Source organism: Gorilla gorilla, chromosome 6, assembly GCF_029281585.2.
Source record: "Gorilla gorilla gorilla isolate KB3781 chromosome 6, NHGRI_mGorGor1-v2.1_pri, whole genome shotgun sequence".
Classification (NCBI taxonomy): Eukaryota; Metazoa; Chordata; class Mammalia; order Primates; family Hominidae; genus Gorilla; species Gorilla gorilla.
In genome coordinates this window covers 138007757-138032066 of record NC_073230.2, presented here as the reverse complement: position 1 = coordinate 138032066, position 24310 = coordinate 138007757, and the positions used below count along the sequence as shown (strand labels likewise).

The 24310-nt window shown below is 50.7% G+C and overlaps 2 protein-coding genes across 14 annotated transcripts in view; one reads left to right on the top strand and one right to left on the bottom strand.

The window, feature by feature from the left end:
* The window catches only part of TNPO3 (transportin 3), a 104039-nt gene extending 99415 nt beyond the window's left edge, over positions 1-4624 (top strand). For all 4 annotated transcript variants that reach the window (XM_004046199.4, XM_063708280.1, XM_019031429.4 and 1 more), the window contains 2 exons: positions 1486-1577; positions 3423-4624. In XM_004046199.4, coding sequence (XP_004046247.1) covers positions 1486-1546 — 61 coding nt within the window. In that variant the 3' untranslated portion in view covers positions 1547-1577; positions 3423-4624. The remainder of the gene's footprint in view (positions 1-1485; positions 1578-3422) is intronic.
* Positions 4625-9434: 4810 nt separating this feature from the next.
* On the bottom strand, positions 9435-21806 carry IRF5 (interferon regulatory factor 5). 10 transcript variants are annotated; one of them, XM_063708281.1, is made up of 10 exons: positions 20951-21806; positions 17344-17489; positions 16493-16698; positions 12745-12934; positions 12217-12278; positions 11723-11756; positions 11289-11549; positions 10703-11095; positions 10496-10614; positions 9435-10251 (listed from the first exon to the last, which is right to left on the bottom strand). In XM_063708281.1, exons 3-10 carry the CDS (start codon positions 16685-16687, stop codon positions 10006-10008), a joined length of 1500 nt encoding a protein of 499 aa, XP_063564351.1. In that variant the 5' UTR covers positions 16688-16698; positions 17344-17489; positions 20951-21806; the 3' UTR covers positions 9435-10005. The 10 variants fall into 10 exon arrangements, with proteins under 10 accessions (XP_063564351.1, XP_063564355.1, XP_063564353.1 ...); XM_063708285.1 differs by lacking the exon at positions 20951-21806 and adding an exon at positions 17893-19227 and having other exon boundaries at positions 11289-11501; XM_063708283.1 differs by lacking the exon at positions 20951-21806 and adding an exon at positions 17893-19226.
* Positions 21807-24310: the final 2504 nt, after the last annotated feature.

The window sequence follows — 24310 nt, the reverse complement described above, 5'->3', positions numbered from 1 at the left end:
AGCATGAGCCACTGTGCCCGGCCACCTGCCTTATTTTCATTACATTTTTAGGATGGAGAGACTAGAAGAAAGTTTCTAGAATGTTCTGTTGAATCAAGTCATGGAGTCTAAGTCAAGGTTCTTAATGATGTTTCAGAACTTACAATGGATAGGGAAATCTGGATGTAGGAACCTAAATGGATAGCTCTATTTTCACCTTTTCTGTTGGATCGCTTAGAGCAGTTTCCTCCCCTGGTGTTTAACCATTATGAGATGGAAAGTGTGTTTTCATCTGCATTGAATCCTTGGCTGTAGGCACTGGTATCTGAGTTAGTTGAGCCAGGGAGAGGGCTACAGGAAGGCAAGCATATTAAGAATTGCTTCCTGGCTGGGCGCGGTGGCTCATGCCTGTAATCCCAGCACTTTGTGAGGCCGAGGCGGGCGGATCACAAGGTCAGGGGTTCGAGACCAGCCTGGCCAACATGGTGAAACCACATCTCTACTAAAAATACAAAAAAATAGTCGGGCGTGGTGGTGGGCACCTGTGATCCCAGCTACTGGGGAGGCTGAGGCAGGAGAATCGCTTGAACCTGGGAGGCGGAAGTTGCAGTGAGCTGAGATCGTGCCATTGCACTCCAGCCTGGATGACATGAGCAAGACTCCATATCAAAAAAAAAAAAAAAAAAAGGAAGTGCTTCCTTCTCCACTGCTTTAGCTTTTAGCTTAGCCTTATGTTCATTTAGCAAAAACTGTTATGAAGACAGATAGAGTAGAATGAAGCTGGCATCAACTGGTTTCTTGGTGACAGTTTTGGACAAAGGGAGGTCGGGGGCTTTTGTAAAAACAGGGTCAGTTGAATATTGGGCTATTCATATCACATAGGCATCTCCTGCTTTGTCTCTTTCTACATGCTTTAACCCTTTCCTCTCTCCCTCCTCCTCCCACAGGAGGAAATCCTGAGCAGCCTGTTCAACTAGAAAATCAATGACTGGTGGAGACTTAGTTGCTAGACCCGCCTTTGTAAACAAAATCTATCTTTGGAAGAGAATGAGGAAACTTATGAGAGCCTTAGCAACCAAGTGTTGTTGTAGCAGCCTACATTTATTGAATACTATTTTGTTCACTGCTCTATTTTCATAAGCACTCTGTATGTGGACGATTTTAATCCTCTAAACAGTGTTATGAAGTAGATAATATTAATAGATGAGGAAACTGAGACAAAGATTGGTAACTTGTTCAAGGGCACAGTGGAGCCAAGATTCAAACTCGGGCAGTTTGTGTCCAGAGTCCACCCTTTGAAGACCACCAAGCTTATAACTTTTCTCATATATAATAATTTTTGCCCTGAATTACAGAAAGATCTGAAGCCAGAGTCGCTCAGGAGACGATGGAGAGAGCTCCTAGCAGAGTTGGGACGGTTCTCAGTGTGCCCCAGTGTTGCAGTTGTTTTTCAGCATATTCTGTCTTTCTCCTCAGTCAAGGACCAACCTACCTTTTCTTTTCTAGTGCTGAGGAATGTAAGCAAGTTTGCTGGGCCTTGCGAGACTTCACCAGGTTGTTTCGATAGCTCACACTCCTGCACTGTGCCTGTCACCCAGGTGAGGATACATAGTTCCCAGCTTTTGTCCGGACTGTCGGACTGTCGGGGATGCCTGGGAATGGGGATAGGTTTTAATGCCTATCATGGGACCGGTCTTATAGCTAGAGTCAGGGAAGGACTCAGCAGTTTAACTGTGGTGAGCAGCTGGAATATACAGGGCCCGGATTTTCTTGGGCCTGGGCAGCCAGTAATTGTCAGTGTCTTTGGGGTACCATTTTCACCTCCATAAGAAAGTAACTGTTACACAGTGCATTGAAACATTTTCTTCCCCCTTCCCCTTACAGACACTTCTAAAATGGTAAGTGTACATGGCAACAAACAAATAAGTATTTTTAACCTGGCCACTTTAGCGAAAACAACCTCAAGTTGACTGTTACATATGGTGCCAGTCTCCTAAAACTGACCCTCCAGATGTAATGAGCAAAGAGCTTATTCTTATCACTTTTATGACCCGAATGCTGAAGTGCCAGGTTTTGACCAGGGCAGGAGGTATGAATTGAATATCCCTTATCCGAAATGCTTGGGATTTCGGAGGAAAAAACACTTTCAGAAGTGTTTTTCAGTTTTGGATTTTTTGGGATTTTGGAATATTTGCAGAATGCACACCAGTTGAGCATTCCTAATCCAAAAATCCAAAATCCAAAATGCTCCAATGCTCATTCGCTTGAGGGTCATATCAGCGTTCAAAAAGTTTCAGCTGTTAGGGATGCTTGGCCCTTACAGGAAAGGAGGAGCATCTTTGGCTCCCGATGAGCACTTTTCTCCACGTGCTTTCCGTCTCCTGATTCTGAAGCAAAGCAAGAAGCTTAGCTGAAAGGAGTGGGTAGTAGAATTTGGGTGCCAGTTTCTTGATGGAGAGAAGAAAGGCAGCTCTCCTCTAAGCCCACCCTTTGATGTCTCAAGGTGAGTTTCTTCTCCCAGGAGGCAATTCTTGATGAATCTGTAGCGCTCACTGGTAGTTTCTGTGTTAAATGCATTCATAGGTAAAAGTGATGTTCAGCAGTGCCTTGCCACACCCAAAATCATTTCTCAACTTTGATTGTTTTAATGAGTAATAATGTCATTTGGAATGTCCTGGTTTTGCATGGTGTCTGGGTTAGCTGACATTGATACACCTCATAAGGTTGCTCATGGACAGCTGTAGGTGTTCATGGTTAACTTTTATTGTGCCCTTACTGTGTGTCAGGGCACTGTTTTAAGTGTTTTAGATGTATTAACTAAGATAATCCTCATCTGCTTTTCTGGATTTGGTACTATTTTTCCCATTTTACAAATGAGGAAATTGAGGTTCAACAATGTTTAACAATTTGCCTGACAGTTATTGGTGGAGCCAGAATTCACATGTAGATATTCTGGTACCAGAGTCCTCACTTTGAACCACTCCGCTTAGTACAGTATCCTTTCGATAGCATCTAAATTGGTGTTTTGTTTTGTTTTGTTTTCAACTGTTATTAGTAGGCAAAGCCTTCTTTCAAAATAAAATCGACATGAAGCCTGTGGGATTTAGCAGACTGAGGCAAAGCTTCCCTGGTTGCTTTGGAATGGGAGGCCTGGACCTGCTGGCTCTTTGCCCTCCTGACACATCATCCCTTGTTTCCACAGCACACTCAGCATTGGAAGCACACTGCAGACAGTGTCTCATTAAAGCAGTAACTCCCTTGAACCCACAAGTTAAAACGCCAGGCTTTTATTTATTTATTTATTTATTTATTTTTTCTGAGTTCTTATGGCAGACTTCAGAATGAGGTACCTGAGGAAATATAGAAACCTCTGCCTTAAGGTTGATTTTACTAAATGCTCTATTTTCTGGTGCAGTTATTGACTGTCTTATCTCTTTTGTCAGGAATGTCTTTTTTAATTAGAAGACAGGAAGAAAACGAAAACCAGACTGTGTCCCACAATCAGAAACCTCCGTTGTGGCAGAGGGGCCTTCACCGCCACCAGGGTGTCCCGCCAGACAGGGAGAGACTCCAGCCTTCTGAGGCCATCCTGAGGAGTTCCTGTTTGGGGGTGTGAGGGAAAATCAGCGCGGATTTTAAAAAGATGGCTGTGGCCTGCCCGGCGTGGTGGGAGGGGAGCTGGTTTCCTGGTGAACTTTCTAAAAAGAAAAATAATTTTAAGTAAAGAAAAAAGAAAAAAAAGGAAGACTAAACAGAAACCAGAACTGAAACATTCACCTGGTAGCAAATGACACATGCACGCACACACACATACACGCACAAGCGCCAGTGCGCACGTGTACACGGAAAAACAAAAGGACAAGCTTTCTGTGAAACAAAATACTTACTTAGGGATAATGTGGGGATTCACATGAATTAAATAGCTGCAATTGGAAGAAGAGGGTCAGGGTCATTTGTTCAGGTTTTCTATTGTTTTGTCCTCTCTTTCCTCTCCTACCCTTCCTTCTCTTTCTCTCTCCCCTCCTTTTAAATGCAAATGAGTAGAAATTTCTTCTACCTTCTCCAGCTGTTTCTTCCCACCTTTAGAGTTGTTTAGACAAGGAGGAGTAAGCAAGGAACTTGTTCTGCTTTCTATCGTGGTCACATTGGTGATGCTCAGGACCTGCCAGGGTCAGAATTTATGGATATCTGAACCCTGACCCCGTTCATTCTCTCAGTCCACTTCCAATCCACATCAGATTGTTGTCTGCCTTGGAGAGAAGAGCCAAAACTGGGGTGGGCGGGTGGGTGGGGAGTGCAGGATATAAATGTGTAAGTTTTTGTTTTTTAAGGTTTTTTTTCTTAGTGAATTATTCACCCACAGACATGAGAGAAAAAAAGAGGGAGGGTGTGTGGAGAAAAAATGTTTACAGGGCTAACAAGGGATGATGTGTCATTTAGTATTTTACTAAAAAGTGTGGAAATGACTTGATTTTAAGGGGAGGGTGAGGCCGAAGAGGGAAGCCCAAAGCAGATCTTAATGTTTCAAAGGAGTACAGCCCTTCACAGCCATCAGATATGAGGGCACTGTTCTGTCTGGTGTTGTAGCCATCTCAAGAACAAATCAACAGCAACAAAAGAAAAAGAATAAATTTTTAAAATTTAACCAGTGTTTCTTTGTTTTTACTTTCATTCACTGCCTTGTAGCTCGGAAATGGTTCAGCTAGACTAGCTATGGAAGCAGCCTTTGGTACCTGATAGACATCTGGGGATGGAGTTGAAAGGGCAGGCCCCTGCCCTGATGCCACAGACCCTTCAGACTTCAGGGAAGTGGTTCATTCTGCACTTTTTATTCTCCTAATTCACACCAAAGCTCATCACGCTTACATTTTACCCTTTCGTGTAGCCTCAGTGGGAAAGGGAGTTGGGTTACTCTTTCAGTTAAACAGTGTGGTATGGTTTTTCTACTATGGCCACCCAAGTAGACAGTTTCCTGACCTACAGATTTACTGGTCTTTAAAAAAGAAAAAACTTTATTGAAGTATCATTAACATAATTTGCATGTGTTTAAGGTATACACTTTGATAAGCTTTGACATAAGATACATCCATGAAACCGTTATCACAATCAGGGTAGTGAACATACTCTTTATTTCCAAAAGTTTCCTTGAACCCCTAGGTAATACCTCTTTCCTGCCTCTTCCCATCCATCCCCATTTCCACATAACCACTGGTTTGTTTTCTGTCACTGTAGATTAGTTTGCATTTTCCTGAGTTTTTAATAAATGGAATCATAACAGTCTGTTATGGCAATTGGGCTTTGAGCTAATAACTGCAGAGCTGTATTCTAATGTGATACATCTGGCAGTGTTGTTGATATACTGACACTTCTCTGCCTTTTGTTTGCCTGTCACTAACTTTTTCACTCCTGGGCATAAATCCTCAAGCTACAGAACAATAGGAATTGGTGAAACAAATCTTCCAGCATAACATCAGTGGTACACAGGGTTTTAATCTCTAAAGAGGCAATATTAGAAGGAGAGAAAAAAACTTGAGTGTTTATAGACTGATATCAGATTCCAGGGATCAGCACATTACCCCAGCCATCCCTCTCATGTTCTGGCTAAATAGTAAAACCTTTAAGTTTTGTCCAACCATAGGTCCTTGAAATAACCAGTTGATTTTGCTCTGTTTAAGGAATTTGGCTGTTTTCACAGGCAATTGTGTGGGGAACTGAAAAAAATGTGTGGAAGACTTAATGCAGCCCTCCTTAGCCACTGAAAAACGGCATGTGGAATGCATATCTAAAGTTATAGTTTTGCAAACAGCCCTGTGTTGTTAATGGTGTCAGAACCTCACTGCTTACTTAAGCCTTACAGATTATTTGAAAGGGCTGCTCTGAAACTTTCGGCAGAGCAAGGATGCCCATCTAGATTTTAATTTAAAAAGGAACTGTTCAGGATCAGCTCACCTAATGGAGATGCTGTGTTTCTGCATGACATTGTCTAGTAGAAATAGGATGAGTATCTCCCGTCCATGTGGGCAGGTCAGCTAACTGCACCTGAACTTGCCTAAGTCATCTCCCCACAGAATTGTCTGTTCCGTGATAGGATTAGCCATGAAATGTTGGCCATGATTATGTGGAACACAGATCATCAGCACTGGGGCTATTTCCAGCAAGACTGTACTAAAACACAGTAACTTGTAATCCTTATGTATCTGAAGGGAATTGTTATAAAGAACAGTAACTGAGAATGCACACCTAAGACATAAAGGAAACTGTGCTTTTGAATGGCATCAACATTCATGAGTTTATTTAAATGTCTACCTTGTGTGGCCCTGATTTAAGTGAATCATGAGATGAAAGCCAAAACCAAGAGACCTTAAAGGTTCAAGATTTTGCAACAAGATGTGCCTGATTCTTTGGGATAGATTACCAGCAAATGAGAACATTGCCTTCCAAGAATGCTCCTTCAGCAAAAATGGGAAAAGCCATTGATATCTTCTACTCTACAGAGACTGAAAAGGGTACGTTTTTTCTTTTTTTCCTTTTTTTTTCTTTTTTTTTTTTTTTTGAGAGGGAGCCTTGCTCTGTTGCCCAGGCTGGAGTGCAATGGTGGGATCTCAGCTCACTGCAACCTCTGCCTGATGGGGTCCAGCGATTCTCCTGCCTCAGCCTCCTGAGCAGCTAGGATTACAGGCACCCACCACCATGACCAGCTAATATTTGTATTTTTAGTAGAGATGGGGTTTCACCATGTTGGCCAGGCTGGTCTCGAACTCCTGACCTCGTGATCTGCCCACCTTGGCCTCCCAAAGTGCTGGGACTACAGGCGTGAGCCACTGCACCCGGCCAGGGTAGGTTCTTTATGTCAAAGAGCTGAGAGTCTTAAGAAGGGTATATTTAGTTGGTTACAAGGATGAACTTGGTGGGGACAAGGAGCTTAAAAGAAGGGAGAGAAACTGCTGGGGCTAAAGGGATGCATTCATCCCCAGGGTGTGGGCATCAAGGTCCTGTGGGTTCCAACTTAAGCTCCAGCACAGGCCACCAGAGCAGCCAAAAGCTACTACCAAGGGGAGCCCTAGCCTGGCTTGGGAGCAGTGAATTGTACCTCACACTGGCCTGCCTTTACCTCTGGAGTTTGTTACATCTGTCACTTCTGGATAATGTTCATCCACAGCTGGCTACTACAACACAGAGATCTGTAAGTGACAGCCAGGTTTTCATTGCTGTTTTCATTTTATTTTTAGGAAACCAATTAATACAAACTCAGGGAAGATTTTTGGCAGTTACTCAACTGCTAGCAGTACTGGGGAAGTCAGCCCACTCGTGGTCGCGAGGGGCACCTGGCCCTTCCAAGCTTCCCCAATTCATCTACACTCAGTCTCCCTGCTCCACCGTTCATCAAGGGTTGCAAACTCAAATGCCCTTAGGGACATGGAGAGCAGTGAAAAGAAGCAGGCCAGGAGAGGACCGTATTGAACTGGGAGAACATTCCCCATCCAGAGTTCCAGCTGATTATTGCCTTTGAGGAATGTATGACAGTGTTTTCGTATTTGCCAGTTTTTTGGAAGAAGCTGGAAACCAGATATGTGACATCTCCCTTCTCCTAATCTCAAAACATTGACAATTGTAAGAGGGAATAGAACTGCACAGGCCTGTGAAGAAAAAAGGTGCACACCTTTGTAAATGATTGAAAACTAAGACTAAAGACAAAAGGAGAACTACATAATCACTGTACTCTAGTTGGTGAAGTTTAAGAGGATGCAAGTGAATAATACTAAAACCACGGTACCTGTGTACATATAGATCAGGGAGGATGAAGAGTAACTATGATAGAGGAATCTATCACTACCTCAGTCAGAAACAGTGATAAATCAGGTTAATAGTATGCACCCTTGATATGATGTAGTGGGAATGATGCTTCACCTCTGTGGTCTTCCATACAAAAACCATGAGAAACAGGCGGGGCACAGTGGTTCACACCTGTAATCTCAGCTGTTTGGGAGGCCACGGTGGGAAGATCACTTGAGGCCAGGAGTTTGAGACCAGCCTGGGCAATATATTGAGACCAGGTCTCAAAAAAAAAAAAAAAGCCAGGTGTGGTGGTGTGCACCTGTAGTCCCAGCTATGTGGGAGGATCATCTGAGCCCAGGAGTTCAAGGTTGCACCATGGCACTCCAGCCTGGGCAACACAAAGACCCTATCTCTAAAAACAAATGAGAAATACATCAGATAAGCCCAAACTGGGGGACATGCTTTAAAAAATGGCCAGTATTCCTCAAAACCGTCAAGACCAACAACAAGAAAAGTCTAAGAAACTGTCATAGACCAGAGGAGTCTAAGGAGATGTGACAAGTGAATGTAATGTGATATCTTGGATAGTATCCTGGAACGGAAAAAGGATATCCGAAAAACTCATGAAATCCAAATAAAGAAGTTGAGTTCATAGTAATTGTCCACATGGTTTCATTATTATCACAAGTGTGCCATAGTAATGTAAGATGTTAACAATTGGAGAAAGTGTGGGTCCATAGGAACTCTATTAGGAACTTTTCCATAAATCTAAAACCATTCTAAAATTGTTTATTTAAAAAAATCTGTACAGGCCACTTAACCATGTGAAAAGCTACTCAGCCTTGCTGATAATGAGAAGTGGCACTGAGATACTATCTCACCTATCAGGTTGGCAAAAATCCAAACAGTGACAATATATTCTGTGGACGAGGCTGTGGGGCAAGGTATCCTTGAACATTTATGGGGGTTTAATCATCCATTTTGTGTTGCTGTAAACGAAGACCCGAGGCTGGGTAATTTATACAGAAAAAGGTTTATTTGGCTCACAGTTCTGATGGCTGGGCATCAAGATTGGGCATCTGCACCTGGTAAGGGCCTGGGGCAGCTTCCACTCAATGGCTGAAGGCAGAAAGTGGGCTGGAGTGTGCAGAGATGACACAGATGAAGTGAGAGGGGGTAGGTGCCAGGCTCTTTAACAACCAGCTCTGGGGGACTAAGAGTGAGAACTCACTCACTGTCCCCACCTCAGGGGACAATATAATAAATATATTAAATATATCAGGATGATTTGCATGCACTGCCCTGATATATTTAATAGCACAGGAATATACACAAGAGAGTGACAGATTTGAATGGTCCCAAATGCAGCTGCAATGCTAGCCCACTCTTTTTCACCATTTCTTATGGGAAAACTGATTCTGACAGTTTTCCAGACTGTGCACACATTTAAAATTCCACACCCTTGCTTCAGCCAGCTTCCTCCTGGAAAGCAAAGCCAGCCAGGTGAGTGTTTATGAAGGCCCAACTGACCCATCGGCCCAGAAGCCAGGCCCTCCCAGTGCCAATGGTCGCAAGCTGGGGGCAAGTGCTTGGGGAGTGGGCCAGTTGGCATCCGAAACAGGGCCTGGTGGAGCAGCATGGGAGCAACTGGTAGTAGAAAAAGGAAAGAAACAGCTGAGTCTGTTTTTAACATTTATTAATCCAAAAATACATAAAAATTATTTCTGCTCCAGGTTCTTGGACTCTCAAGAAGGGGGGTAGCTGCCAGCCTTGAGCATCTGATATGATGCCTAAGCGCTCACTCATATTATCTCAGAGGACAGGGAGATGAGGAAGTAAGGCTCAAACCAGGGAAATCAGGGCCATGCCCTGCAGAGGCCCTGTAGGGGGACTTGGCCCACAACACTCTGGCTTTTGTTGCCAGAGGAAATGGGGCAATCACAGGAGTGGGCCACCCTTAGGCAATTCCTCCTATACAGCTAGGCCCCAGGGTTGGGGGAGTTCTTTCCCTGCTCATGGCTGAATTTCCCGAGAGCCAGGCTGACCAGACCAGAGACAGCCCAGGAGAGAAAGGCCCGGGAAGGCAGGGGCTCGGGCCTTTCTCCCTCTCCTTCTTGGCCCAAATCCACTTCCAGGAAACCCAGAGGTAGGACCCTGCAGCCAGCCAGGTGCTCATCGGGGCTGTCACATCTCCACATCAGTCCGCACCGCCACCCAGGAAGCCAGGGCCAGTCACCGTCTGCAGCCTTGTTATTGCATGCCAGCTGGGTGCATAGGCCAGGGCCCCTGGCCAACACCAAGGCCTGCTCCAGGAGGGGCCTGGGCCACAGGCTGCAACCGCTGCTGGGACTGCCAGATGTGATGGAGCTCCTTGAATTGCTCCACCATGCGGTCTTTGAGGTCTGGGTTTGAGATCTGTAGCCGGATACTATCAGCTGACCAAGATAGCTCCCCTGAGAACATCTCCAGCAGCAGTCGAGCTGCTACAGGCACCACCTGGGAGGCAAAGAGGAGATGAGACAGGGAGACCCGTGGCAGGGCTGCCAGATCCAGCTGTGCATGAGGACAGCCATCAGGGGTGAGTAATAGACTGCATTCTCCGGCTCTGAGCCTTGATGGTCTCTGGCGGCCAAGTTCACACTGTTCAGGGAGCGCTGAGCCTCCAGCCTGGAGCAAGGGCCTAGCCCCAGGATTCCCCAGTTTTCAAGCCAAGGCCGACTTTGGGGCAGGGGAGATGTACCTGTACAGTAATGAGCTTCTTCTCTCGGGGTTTGCGGTCAGGCCATTCTTCCCCAAAGCAGAAGAAGATCTCGAAGGGTGGTGGGGTGTTGGTCTGGCCCTTTTGGAACAGGATGAGCTCTGCATCAAAATCAAGGTCCCTAGTCAGAGGCTGGAACCATGCCCTGGGCAAGAGGCAGCCAGGAGGATCACAGCTTTGGGCCCTCACCATTGAGAAAATGCTCCAGGCTGAAAAGCTTGGTCTTGACCTCCCGCTGGATGGGGTTGGGATATGAGTCATGGGCTGAGGCACAAGGCCCGCTCCAGAACACCTTGCACTGACACAGGCGGATGGCATAAAGGTCCTGGCCCTGTAGCTGGAGGATGAGCCCGCGGTCCAGGACATCCAGCAGCTGGTTCGTGTAGAAGCGCTGCTTGTCACTGGGGATGTCCTCAGGGCTGGGGAAGCGCACTTGCTCCAGGCTTATGGGGCCGAAGAGTTCCACCTGCTCCTGGGTGGCCTCCAGCTGGCTGTAGAAGAGCCGGCAGCCATGGGGGTTGCTGATGGTGAGGGCCCGGGGTGGCCGCCCCCGGTACTGAAACTTGATCTCCAGGTCGGTCACTGTGGGGCAGAAGGCAGGCCCATCCTGTCCTTGAGCCCCACGCCTCCCCATTCTGCAGCCCAGTGGCCAGGCCCAGCCCCATCCGCCCTCCCACTTTTCCCACCCAAGGGAGTCCAGCACCATCCACCCTCCTTGCCAATCCTACCCCAATCCCCCAGCACTGCTTCCCCGTGCCCAGCCATGGGTCCTTACGAGGCAGCATGTGGGGGCTGATCAGAAGGTCTGGCAGGAGCTGTTCGCCTGCAGGGGGCAGGCTGGCAGCCAGGGGCCCAGGCTCCAGGACCTCAGGGAGAAGCTCCCTGAAGCCAGCAGGGTTGCCAGGGGGAGGAGCCTGGGGGCTGGGGTCTGGAGCAGGGGGACCCAGCACCACGGGCGGCTGCAGAGTGGGCGGCCACTTGACATCCTCTTTGAGTAAAGAATAGGGTGTCATGTGGGGGCCAGACTGCACTGCATCTACAGAGAGTGCGTGTGGACGGCTGTCAGTGCCACCTCCATGAACTGCCTCCCAGGCATACCTCCTCCCAGCCCTGGGCCACCCCAGCCTCCCATCAGCCCCCTTCCAGGTACCTATGGTACCTATAGCTTCTCTGTATACTAGACCCCCAACCACCACCTCCCGGCCCCACCTGTGAGGCTCAGGCTTGGCAACATCCTCTGCAGCTGAAGGGACACCACCAGCAAGGGAGGGAAGAGATGGGAGAGAAAGGAGGACAGGTTATTCCACTGACCTGGGGCTGGGGAAATAACAGGCGAGAACCATGAGGCAACTCCCCTAGCCTCAGTTTAGCTCAGGCAAGACCCTGCCTCCGGTCCCAGCTCGTCCATCCCAGGCAGGTCAGAAAAGCCTTTTGCCTCACTTTCCTCATTTGCCTTCTGCGGGGAGTCAGACCTACCAAGCCCCAGCTGCTGCATGGGTCACACACACAGGGTAATGACAATGCCCTGGGAAGGAGCAGGTGGGGACTGTGCTCCTATCGTTCAGAATCCCAGGAGAAGAAACAAGGAGAACCATTGAGAGGGCCACGGGGCTCCATGGGAGTGGGGCTGCAGAAACCTAAGGCCGATGGGGACAGCAGAGAGCTTGTCCGGGGCTCCACCTGCCTCCTCGACCCACACTCACCTCTTCCTCTTCTTCCTCCTCCTCTCCTGCACCAAAAGAGTAATCCTCAGGGGGCTGGGAGTCTGCACAGCAGGGAGAGAATAGCAGGGCAGTAAAGGAGTCAACGTCGGAGGAGAAGCAAGATCCCCCCGAGAGGCTGCCTGTAGCTCCTGTGCAGCTTCTGCCTTCCCCAAAGCTGCCCCAACACAGGGCGAGGTGGAGGGCACAGCCACCAGGATTGGGAAAGACCTCCCCGACTCCATGGGCCATGAGACCTAGGCTGGAGCCAGAAGCCAAAACGAGGGCAATGGTAAGGAAGAAGCACCCAGGTCCCTGACTGCACGCCAAGCCATTCCTGATCTGCCAGTGACCCATCCCAGCCACTCCTGGAAGCCCTGGGTGTCATGACCTAGCGGGAGCCCCCGCATCGTGTCCTGGACCACTGCCTGCTAGAGGGGCCCTTGGCCTGCCTGCACCCAAGAGCTCATGGCTGGGGGCCAGGACATTGCACAGCCTCCCAGGTGGCCCACAGAGGGCTAGGCCTGATACCTGTGGGAGCAGGGCCATTGGAGCAGACCTCGTAGATCTTGTAGGGCTGAGGTGGCATGTCCCGGGGCCCGTCGTAGATGAGGCGGAAGTCCCGGCTCTTGTTAAGGGCACAGCGCAGGTTGGCCTTCCACTTGGCCGGATCGGCTTCATCCACGCCTTCGGTGTATTTCCCTGTTTCCTTGGCCCAGGCCTGGGGCAGGAAGAGATAGCCGACCACAGAGAACCTCGTCCCTGCCACAGCCCCAGTCTGCCTCCTGTCCCATAGGAGACTCTACTGTGTGGGGAGAACTTCGGCTACAGGCTGAGCCTTGCTGAGCCCCAGACCTGGTTTGCAGTGTGGGAGTCTGCCACAGTCCTGCCCCAGCCCTCAGGCTGCCAGCAAGCTACATGAAATCTAGGGGCTATGAGATGCATCCATAGTTCCTGCTCCTGGGAGGGTGAATCAGTGTGATCTCTAAGGAGGACAGCGTGGGGGATAACGGTGAGCACCCTGGAGCCAGGCTGAGTTTGAATCTGGAAGCGCCCCCCGCCAGCTGTGTGCCAGGCCACGTCACTGCCTCCCTTTGTCTTGATCTCCTCACAGTTGCCCACCTCATGGAGTGGCAGCGAAGACTCAAGGGGTTGATGTTGGCTGGGCACAGTGGCTCGCACCTGTAATCCCAACATTTTGGGAGGCCAAGGTGGGAGGACCGCTTGAGCCCAGGAGTTGGAGACCAGCCTAGGCAACATAATGAGACTCCTGTCTTTACAAAAAATTAGCTGGGCATAGTGGTGGGTGCCTGTGGTCCCAGCTACTCAGGAGGCTGAGGTGGGAGGATTGCTTGAGCTGGGGAGTTCGAGGCTGCAGTGAGCCATGATTATGCTCTGCACTCCAGCCTGGACAACAGAGTGATACCCTATCTCAAAAAAGATGAGGGGAGTTGATGTCCGTAAAGCACTCAGAGCTAAACCTGCACATAGGACAGGCTTGAGACACTGGAGCTGTTGGTATTATTTTGAACGGCAATTAGGTGAGGTGAGGGTTACCAACGTTTCTTTCTACCTTTTAACCCAGCTATTTGATTTCTAGGAATTCATCCTAAATATCATAGAAGCATTCACACAAAATATTGCACACACAAAGTTATTCGCAGCAGTACTGTGTGTAAAAGATGACCCCAAATACCCAATGCAACATCCATCAATGAGGGGCTGGTGAAATTACGGCCAACCCATTGAATGAAAAATACTGGGCAGCACAAAAAAAGAAAAAGCAGGAAACTGTTTATAAGCTGACATGTAGCAATCGTCAAGAAGTATTCAGTCTAGACAAATATGCAGATATCTAGCATTTCTTATGAAAAGTAGAGGAAAGGATAGTTCATATTTGCTTACATGTGCATAAAAATCTCTCAGGAAGGCTAAACAAGAAAATGACAGCATGGCTGCCTCTAGGGAAAGGCTAGGGAGGGGAGTGGGTGGTGATGAACCAGGGAAGGAGGGAGACTTTTTGCTCTAAACCATTCTATGCCTTTTAATGTTGAATTTTGTGACTGTATTACCTATACAAAAATAAGAAATGGATTAGCAAGAGAATTTTGGAAAGGTAAGGATCAAGCCCAAAAACTAAGAAAATATGTACCCAAAGTTTTAAAAAATAAGCATTGCCTTTGACCCAGCAATTTTCAACTCTAGGAAATCAACCCCCAAAATAATTGAGGATGAAAAAAAGGGAAGCATTAAGACAGCCTACATGACAATGTGGTTTTTAAGTTCAGGTTTTAAAAGCAATCTCAAGTATCTAAAAACCAAGACTCAGTGACCAAATTGTGCTAAACCATCCCAGTGGAAATTCTACAGTCACGAAAAGTGATGTGGACGTATGTTGGAAAGGAAAGCTGATCCTGATATTGGGTGAAAAAAATCCAGGCTATAAATCAAGATATTCACTTGATTCCAATTTTGCATTCCATATACACACACGGCAAAAAAACTAAAATGTAAGCAAAAACTATTATGCTAGGTACGTCCTAGCATTAAGATTACTGGAGAGAGCACAGTGGCTTGCGCCTGTGATACCAGCTACTCAGGAGGCGGAGGTGGGAGGATCACTTGAGCCCATGAGCTTGAGACCAGCCTGGGCAACAAAGTGAGACCTCATCTTTACAAACATCAAAATCAAAAAATTAGGCTGGGCACGGTGGCTCACGCCTGTAATCCCAGCACTTTGGGAGGCCGAGGCAGGTGGATCATGAGGTCAGGAGTTCAAGACCAGCCTGGCCAACATGGTGAAACCCTGTCTTTACCAAAAATACAAAAAAAAAAAAAAAAAAAAATTAGCGGGGCATTGTGGCAGGTGCCTGTAATCCTAGCTACTAGGGAGGCTGAGGCAGGAGAATTGCTTGAACTCAGGTGGCAGAGGTTGCAGTGAGCTGAGATTGTGCCATTGCACTCCAGCTAGGGTGAAAAAGCAACACTCCATCTCAAAAAAAAAAAAAAATTAGCTGGGCATGGTGGCATGCACCTGTAGTCACGGCTACTCAGGAAGCTGAGACTGGAGGATCACTTGAGCTGAGTTGGAGGTTGTGCTATGACTGCACCACTGCTCACCAGTGGTGCAACACTAGGCAACAGAGCAACAACTCATCTCTTAAAAAAAAAAAAAAAGTATATATGTACAGTTGTAGTACATCAATTAAAAAAAAAAGATTGGGCCGGGCACGGTGGCTCACACCTGTAATCCCAGCACTCTGGGAGGCTGAGGTGGGTGGATTGCTTGAGTCCAGGAGTTTGAGACCAGCCTGGGCAACATGGCAAAGTCTCTACTAAAAGTACAAAAAATTAGCCAGTTGTGGTGGCAGGCACCTGTAATCCCAGCTACTCAGGAGGTTGAGATGGGAGACTCACCTGAGCCTGGGAGGTCGAGGCTGCAGTGAGCTGAGATCACGCCACTGCACTCCAGCCTGGGTGACAGAGTGAGACCCTGTCTCAAAAAAAAAAAAAAAAAAAAAAAAAATTGGAACCTGGTCAACAGTGTGAGGCCCTGTCTCTAAAAAAAATTAGAAAATTTAAAAAATTAAAAGATTGATGATGTATCTGAATCTTATATTAAAAATAGTTTGTTCCCAACACAAAGAAATGACAAATGTTTGAGATTATGGATATGCTAAGTACCTGATCTGATCACTGTGCTTATCAAATCATCACTGTGTACCCCATAAATATACATTAATTTAAAAATAAAATTTTTAGAAAGATGATGGATGATCGTTGGCTTCCTTTAGCATATGCGTGCACTGAACAAGTCCTCATGAGTAATAGGAGTGAGACGAGCAAAGGGTGAGTAGGACGAGTTATGGGAAGGCCTTCTGGGGACCCTCAGTCCCCAGGATGCTCTAGGGTGCAGGTTAGAAAAGATGTGCCCTAGGCCAGGCGTGGTGGCTCATGCCTATAATCCCAGCTACTCAGGAGGCTGAGGCAGGAGAATTGCTTGAACCCAGGAGGCAGAGGTTGCAGTGAGCTGAGATCGTGCCACTGCACTCCAGCCTGGGCTACAGAGCGAGACTCTGTCTTAAAAAAAAAAAAAAAAAGGAAAAAGGTGTACCCTGTGTCTACATCTGCATCCCCTTAGTCCGGGCCTGGCATCAGCAGCAGCATGGTAGCTGGGCGGGTGGCCAGCCTTGAGGAGCTGCCTGTGTGTGTTATGTGAGCTCCTCTTCTGGGGACAGGGTGCCCTGGAGGTCCAGCCAACCTCCTCCCCGGGGCTTACCTTGAAGATGGTGTTATCTCCGTCCTGGCTGGGACCATGCCTCGTGGCATGCCTCCAGGGGATGCAGAATAATTTCTTTTCCCCGTTGACCCATTGAAGCCCTGGGTACTGGCAGCTGTTCACCTGGGCCACCAGCCAGGGCTTCAGCCGCACGCGGCGGGGTGGGGTGGGAGCCACTGGGATGGACTGGTTCATGGCAGAGGGGTCTGCAGGAGAAAGCCAGAGGGGAGCCTCAGCAGGTCTGCAGGTGGATGGGAACAGGGTGCTCAGAGGTCAAGCTATGGACCACAAAGGATGGTCTCTCCAGTCCATCTAGGTATTTAAGGCCAATTCTCTTTTCCAAGCATCAGCTTTCTTGTCTAGTGTCATGGAATTTTGTGTTTGGAGGAAGGGAAGGAGAGTTACGAGTTAGTGAATGCTGCGGGTGCGGCCCCAGGTGCCCTTTACCGGGCAGAGGCATCCATTCTCCAACTGCTAACAGCAGCAAGCAGCCCTTGGCCAGAGAACCGCCTTCCACTACTCACACCACAGGTTAGGCCCACCCCTTGCTCTTGGGGGGCAGCCCACAGCCAGTGACTGCCTGACACCAAAAGCCTGGCTGTCTTGTCTCAAGCTGGCTACCTGGGGCAGCGAGCGCTCTGTGGGATCAGCCCGAAGACAGCCTCCTGCTCAGTCTACACCCCTGGTTCGATTCTTCCCTGCCCAAGTTTTCTCACCCTCCACCCCCTGAGAGTTCCCTCCGGAGATGCCCTCAACAAGAATCTCATCTGGAGCTCCCAAGGACACCTGCCCTCAGAGGAAAGCAGTTTCTCAATATCTTTAGAGAAATCCCATCAACCAACTCAACCTACCTCCAATGAGAGCAGGCACCAAACAGATGTTACCTCTCTAGGGCCATTCATCTAGGTTCTTGGTCCTCCCCCTTCTCCTCCCACTGGACATGCATTCGGGTAGCACTTAGGAAGGCCCTAACGCCTGCCGGAGCCTGTTAGGAAGGCTGCAGGAAACAGAAGCCACAGCTCTAACTGCTACCTACCCAGGGGCACGAGCCCCGCCTCCCAGGCCACAGCTTCACTGCCTCCCTGGAGTCAGGCCAGAGGGACCCTGCCTCCTCCCCTCCACCTGCCCAACTCCCTCTCCAGCCCAGAACCGGAAACTCTCCACAGTCCTGAGTTCCCTTCTGTCCCTCTCCTCCCCTTACCCATGCCCTTGGCCCTTCACTTGAGACCCCTGGGTGGAAGACAGAAAGGACTGGGTCATTACACAGCACAGCCCATCAGAAGTGAACGTGTCGGTCAGCAAGTAAGGAGCAAAGGTTCGAGCTGAACTCCCTGTGTCTGGGCCTGCTTTGGCCTTGCAGCATGGAGCCTCAGTTTCCCCTGAAATTCCCTGCCCAGTACCTTTTGGGGTTGCACCTGCCTAGTGCCGCCTCTGAGCTGCTACTGTCTCACATTGCAGGCCTCTCTCAGAGCCCAGCTCTGCTGCCACCCACCCAGGAGAGGTAAGGCTGGCCCTTGCCTGGCCCAGGGGCTGGGACGGGGAGGTGTTCAGAACACTCCAGCCCTGCCCTGGCCTCAGAACACGCGGGCTCAGTTCCGCTTTCTGCCCCAGCCTCCACCCGGCCCCAGGGGAAACGAAAGTGGCTAGACCGGGACAACTCAGAAACCAGACTCACTGTGGGCTGAGGGAGGGAGCCGAGTGGGTCCCCCAGACCAAATTTCCAACCTCCCACCCAGAGCTGTTCCCCGCACCCCAAACTTGCAGACAGTTTTTGTGCATTTAGTGTGGTTTATAACATGGGTGTGCACCCACCCATAGTTGTATCTGTAGACCCCTGAGAGGCCTTGGCCCTAGAATAGAGGGGTGCCAGTCACCAGCGGCACACAATTCTGGCCGAGCGAGGATGGACAGAGGAAGCTCTGTCTGCGCAGAATCGGGGAGAGCTTCCCTAATGACACACTGGGCTGAGGCCGTGCAGGCGCTGGTGCCGTTGGGGAGCTCAGAGGGTCCGGCTGCCTGCCCCCTACTGTCAGTCCAGCAGTCTGGCCCTGCCCAACACGGCTGTTTAATACAGAGCAAGGTTTTGAAATGATAACTCCGACCTCAGTGTCAGAGGGCCGCGTCCATACAGTCAGCTTAGGGAGGGGTGTGGAGAAGGAGCTCCCGTGACAAGCCCGGTTGTGATGAGCGAGAGTCTGTCCACCACGCCACAGAAGGGACTCAGCCTCAAGGCTTTTGCCTGCAGCCACACGAGCTCTAACCCGAACAGCATCCATCCTCCCAGAAGCTCCCTTCTGCCCACAAAAGGGCTAGGTCTAATTCAGACCACCCCAATCAAGGCCCATGACTTTGGAAGTTCGGTATCAGAACAGGTCTGCCTGCCAGGCTCCGGAGTCTCTGGGTGAAATGTATGGAGCCCTAGACCTAAGTCAATGGACCTGAGCCCCGGAAGGTGGGGAAATCCAACAGCCTGAGGAAGTCCCTACAAGTGTGTGAGGCAGCGAAGCATCCAGTGGGCAGCCCTAGAGGACCTGCTGAGGTGGGGCAAGCCCACAGCTCACCCCAGGGCCATGCTGGAGTCCCAGGAGACAGTGCCCCCACCACCACCCAGGAGCTGCAATTCATGGGCACCAGGGACCCACTAGGGGAGGAAGTGCCACAGCAGTCCTAGTAAGAGTGGCCAGACAGCAGGCGCCCTGCTGCTCCCAGGGTTGGTCTGGGTCACATGTCTCCTTGCAAACCCACACCCAGCTCAGGGAGAGGACAAGGGGTTCCCTGTACAGGCCCTGACCCCCAAATCCCACCCCTCCGGGTCAGCTGCCCACACCCTGGGCTCTGCTGCCCACCTGGTCCAGACAGGCTGAGGCTCTGGGGCAAAAGGTGCCCAGAAAGAAGCTTCTTTCGGCTTCCTCCCAGGGTCAGGGTAGGGGAAGACCAGGGTACAGGGGAAAAACCCCAAAGTAGGGCCTTTAGATAAAAAGGGGTGATTTCCCAGTGCTTCCCTTGACTCTTGGAACCCCTCAGCCCCAGCACCCCAGGCCCCATAACTACTGGGGGTGGGGGCAGGAAGGGGAGGTCTTGCCAGAGGGCCTCCTGAGGGGCTACAGTTTCCTACATCGATACAGCCGAGCCCTCTCTGGTTCTGGTCACTTATCTCCATTCTGGGCCCTCGAGGAGCCCAGGCCCAGCCCAGTCCTCCGCCCCTGCTCCCCCCTCCCCTCCGCCCCTGCTCCCCCCTCCCCTCCGCCCCCACCCCTCCCGCGTGCTCCGCTGAGGCACACCCCCTGGGCCAGCCCGCGGAGCCACCCCCACCTCCAGGGTCGGCCTCTGGACCTCTCCTCCTGCTGCTGGAGGAGCAGCACCCCGGTCCTCGCCCTGCTGTGTTCAGCGTGGCCGCGAGGCTGGGAAAGTCCCCCACTCCAGCCTCTGCTCCCAGGTACCCGCTCCCCCCCCTCCCGGGGTCCGGAGACAACCATCTCCCCACGCATCCCGGCCATGCTAGCCTCACTTTTCCTCCACGTTTAGCCTCTTCATTGTTGCCTTCTTAAGTTCTGGGACAGGACCTGAGGAAACCAGCCCAGGAACTATTGCGCCCCATCCTTTTCCGCTGCTCGGGGGACGAGAGTCTGCCATTCCCGGCCGCGAGCCCAGGGACGCAGCCTCTACCTGACACCATCTTCCCCCAAACTCTTGCACAGTTCCTGCCATTGGCCTGAAGATCCCGGGGGATGAACGCTTTAACCTCAACCTCTTTTCCGAAAGGGTGAGGGTGGCCCGGTAAGAGCAAGGGCGAGTGCATCGAAAGTAAGGATCGGGCCTCGCTCGTCTGTGGTCCAAGCCAGCCTCCAGCGGGGCGCCCGGGAGCCCCCATTCTGGGCGATGGCGAGAGGGAGGGAGAGCAGCAGAGCCGGCGCCCCCCCGCAGCGCTGCCCACTCCGCCGCCTGGGTCACTGGGCTCCCCGGGCGCCAGCACCCCAAACTGATCGGGGCGTGGGAGGCGCCTTGGAAGTCCCAGGCCGGCCGGGCGCACCCTGCTGTAGGCACCCACCCGAGCTCGCTCTCCAGGCGCAGCTGGACGCGGACCCCGCCCTACTCCAGTCTTCATCCCGCCGCCCGGAGGTGCCTGGGGGGCGCGGGCCCCAGTCTAGGCCTAGACTTGGGGGCAGTAGCCGGCACCGCTCCCGCTCCCTCGGGGCGCGCCGGGCGCGGACGCAGAGAGGAGAGCGCGGCGGCTGGGACCCACCTGTCTGCGGTGCGCCTGCGTGGCTGCGCCAGGGAGCACCGGCTGGGCGGCGGGACCAAGCTGAGCTCTGCCCAGGCTGCGCCTCCCGCCGGTCCGCCAACCTGCCGGGCACTTCCGCGTCTTGCCGCCCCCGCCCCTGGGCAGCTGCTGCCGAGCTCCGGGCGCGGGCAGTGCCCCGCCCCGCCCCGCGAATCCACTCCGGGCCCCGCACTGACCTGGCAACTGCAGATCCGGGCTGAGCCTCGGGCCAGGCCCAGGGCCTCCAGGGAGATGCCAGACGGCCCGGTGCCCTAGACTGGCCACTGGCTCTTTTGGCAATCTGGAACCGCAAAACTGTCATTTGACAACCCCGTACCTCCCGCTGCAGTGCTCGGTTGGGCCCTGGGAGAGGGTGGGGGAAGCACTCTGGTCCTCCGGGGCTGCACACAAATGAGGGCGCAGTGTGGCCGACCCACAGCTCCAGGCCCTCCTCTCGCCTGCCTGCACCCCTGGCGAGGGTGGCTCTCGCCCTAGAACACAATCGCTGCCCCCAGGATCCAGACACCCCTTCCAGATGTGCTTGCAGGCAGGAATCCTCTAGTCACTCTGTGCCTTTCTCATCCTCAACCCCTACACCTGTCTCGCCCCAGCTCCCCTAAGTCGCCTTCCAGTCATCCCAGGTGCAGCGGCGTGGTCGCCTGTCCCACCTCCTCTCACTACTACCTTGACCGTCGACCTGTGGTTCTGAACCGTTTTCGATTCCATAAAGAACCTCACCCCCAGGACCTCCACCTTCACACTTCCTGTTCCTTCTCCTGGAATGTTCTTTGCTTGGTAACTCTTGCTCTTCAAAATTTCTGTTTCTGAAATTTTCAGCATCACCTTCTCTGGAAAGTCTGCCTTGACTTCCCCTCCCAGGTGGGGTTCCAGGGTGCAAATAGCTTCCTGGTTGATTTTGCTATGGATTGCCATGGGTTTGGTCTAGGTCTGGCTGCTCACCGCACAGAAAGCTATCACTGAGACAGCGAGTATTGCCAGGGAAGACTTTATTCCGGTGACATCAGCCAGTGAGCTGTTGAGAGGGGAGACAAACCTCCAACCCATCCCTCCCCTTGACTAAAGTTAGGGGCTTATATAGCAGGGAAGGAAAACAGGAGGCACAAGGAAGAGGAATTGGTCAACAGGCAGCAGGTGTACTGATGTAAGTGTCTCAAGCTTCAGTTCTATGAGCATCTGGCTTTTTGGAAAATTCACTGGGTTTCAATTTTGATGTCTGATTTCCACTCGAATCAGCTTACTCAGGAACCTCCCTCCTGTCTTTTCATTGTTCATTTTATTTTATTTTATTTTTTGATATGGAGTCTTGCTCTGTCACCCAGGCTGGAGTGCAGCAGTGCGATCTCAGCTCACTGCAACCTCTGCCTCCCCGGTTCAAGCGATTCTCCTGCCTCAGCCTCCCAAGTAGAGACGGGGTTTCACCATGTTGGCCAGGCTGGTCTCGAGCTCCTGACCTCAGGCAATCCACCCGCCTTGGCCTCCCAAAGTGCTGGGATTACAGGCAGGAGCCACTGCACCAAGCAGAGCCTTGTATTTTTAACAAATAAAGTAGTATTTGTTGATGAATCAGAACTTTGACCTTCCCTCCCCTCCCTTCTCCTGGGTTGAACTTTACCTTTAACAAGTTAAAAAAAGACACTCATGTGTTACGTTTTTTTTTTCTCTTCTGTATCTCTCCCTCTCTCCTGACCTTTGTAGCCCTAATATGAAGTCGAAATATCATTATATATAAGTATTTTATTATTTGTATCTGCTGAGTATTTCATTATTTCATATTTTTAAAATTTAAAGTATGGATGGGGAAAATGTGAATGGGTAGATCGTTTTATATTTCTTTCTTTAAAAATGAAATTGCTAGGCCAGGCACGGTGGCTCACATTTGTAATCCCAACACTTTGAGAGGCTAAGGCAGGCAGATCACTTGAGTCCAAGAGTTCGAGACCAGCCTGGGCAATATGGCAAAACCTTGTCTCTACAAAAAATACAAAAATTAGCCTGGCGTGGTGACACATACCTATAGTTCCACCTACTTGGGAGGCTGAGGTGGGAGAATTGCTTGAACCCAGGAGGCACACCACCGCACTCCAGCCTGGGTGTAGAAGTGAGATCTTATCTCAAAATAATAATAATAAAATGAAATTGCTATTTCAAAAGTGGCTCCCCACAAAATGGGAACCTTTTTCACTGGAGGTCAGTTATGCTTAATAGAAAAATATTCTATGCTGGTCATATCTGGAGCAATAGCTTAGAAGAGCCTTCTTTTATTATTAAATACTCCTCACCCATTCTGAGGGACCGTGAGACCTTAGAATTCTGCCCTCTGCCCCCTTCCCACTGTCCATCTTGCTCAGGTGAGGCCCCTTCCTTAGAGCCTCTGAACCTCAAGAAGCAGCACGGGCTGCGTGCAGAGAAGGGGCTTGCACCTGGCTTTGCTGTATTTCAGCCAAGTGGCCTTAAGTAGGTCCTCAAATCTCATTTCCTCGTCTCTAAAAGGAGGATGATGTTACCAAGCCGGCAGCATTGATATGGGGCTCCTGGGATAGAGGCTATGCAGGGGCTCAGCTTGGCTCAGATCCTGACTTCCCTCAACTGAAAGAACCTGAGCCAAGAATCATCTGGGGCCAGAGACATGGCCCAGGAGGAAGGAAGGACAGAGAGCAACACTCCAGTGTTTCCAGGATCTGGGATCCGTTGGCCTCCCAGTGCCATCCTGGGGGTGGAAGGGCAAGTAGAGGGGAAGTGAAGCCACACCCGGCCCCTGTGTGAGTACTCCCATTTCCCCTTGATGGGGCAGGAGGCGGTGGGGACAGGGAGGTCTGTCCAGGCCCCCCACTCCCCACGGTGAGATGGCCCCTTCCCCCATTTCCCCTGGCTGGAATATCACAGACTGAGGGTGTGGTAGGAGGCACCCTCTCCTGACTCGAGTAGAAGCTACGCTGTGTGAGCAAGTGTAGAGTGGGGTGGCTGGGGTGGGGAGCAGGGGGGAGGAGGGAAGCCGTGTCACCAAAGGGAACTGAAAGAAACCCAGAGGCCCATTGGGCAGCTGAACAATGCACCCTGGCTCTGGAACAGCCCCCTTCAGTGCAGCCTGGGTTGATGATAACTGCCTTTGCCTCTCAAAACCTCTACTCCAGGAAACCCACCCCCTCGGCCTGGGCTCTCAGGGGTCCCTAGGCTGACTGTCCTATTTCTCAGAAACCCCGAGTTTCTGAGAATTTGTTGGCTGGACATCAGGCTCTGAGGTCAACAGGTCTGAGTCAAATCCTCACTCTGCAATCTAGAATTGCGTGACCTAAGCAAGCCATTCACTCCCCCAGAAGCCCCATTTCCCATCTGTAAAGGAGAATGGTGACACCAGTGTCACAAATTGGCTGTGAGTCTACATTCAACAATGCTTATCGGGCATATTGTACCTGCCAGGATAAAATGGTGGACAATTTCTACTTTGTCTAAAAACCCCCGCCCTCCTGGAGCTTCCATTCTGCAGAGTAAGATAGACGATAGATCCTCAAGTAATGAAATCGGGTGAGGCCTTGAGG

Excerpts from the sequence above, each read along its gene's own strand:
- IRF5 (XM_063708281.1), bottom strand. The coding sequence starts at position 16,687 with ATGAACCAGTCCATCCCAGTGGCTCCCACCCCACCCCGCCGCGTGCGG. Across the intron at positions 11,096-11,288 it reads CAGCCCCCACATGCTGCCTC|TGACCGACCTGGAGATCAAG; the intron begins GTAAGGACCCAT and ends TCTGCCCCACAG. Across the intron at positions 10,615-10,702 it reads CCTGGAGCATTTTCTCAATG|AGCTCATCCTGTTCCAAAAG; the intron begins GTGAGGGCCCAA and ends ATTTTGATGCAG.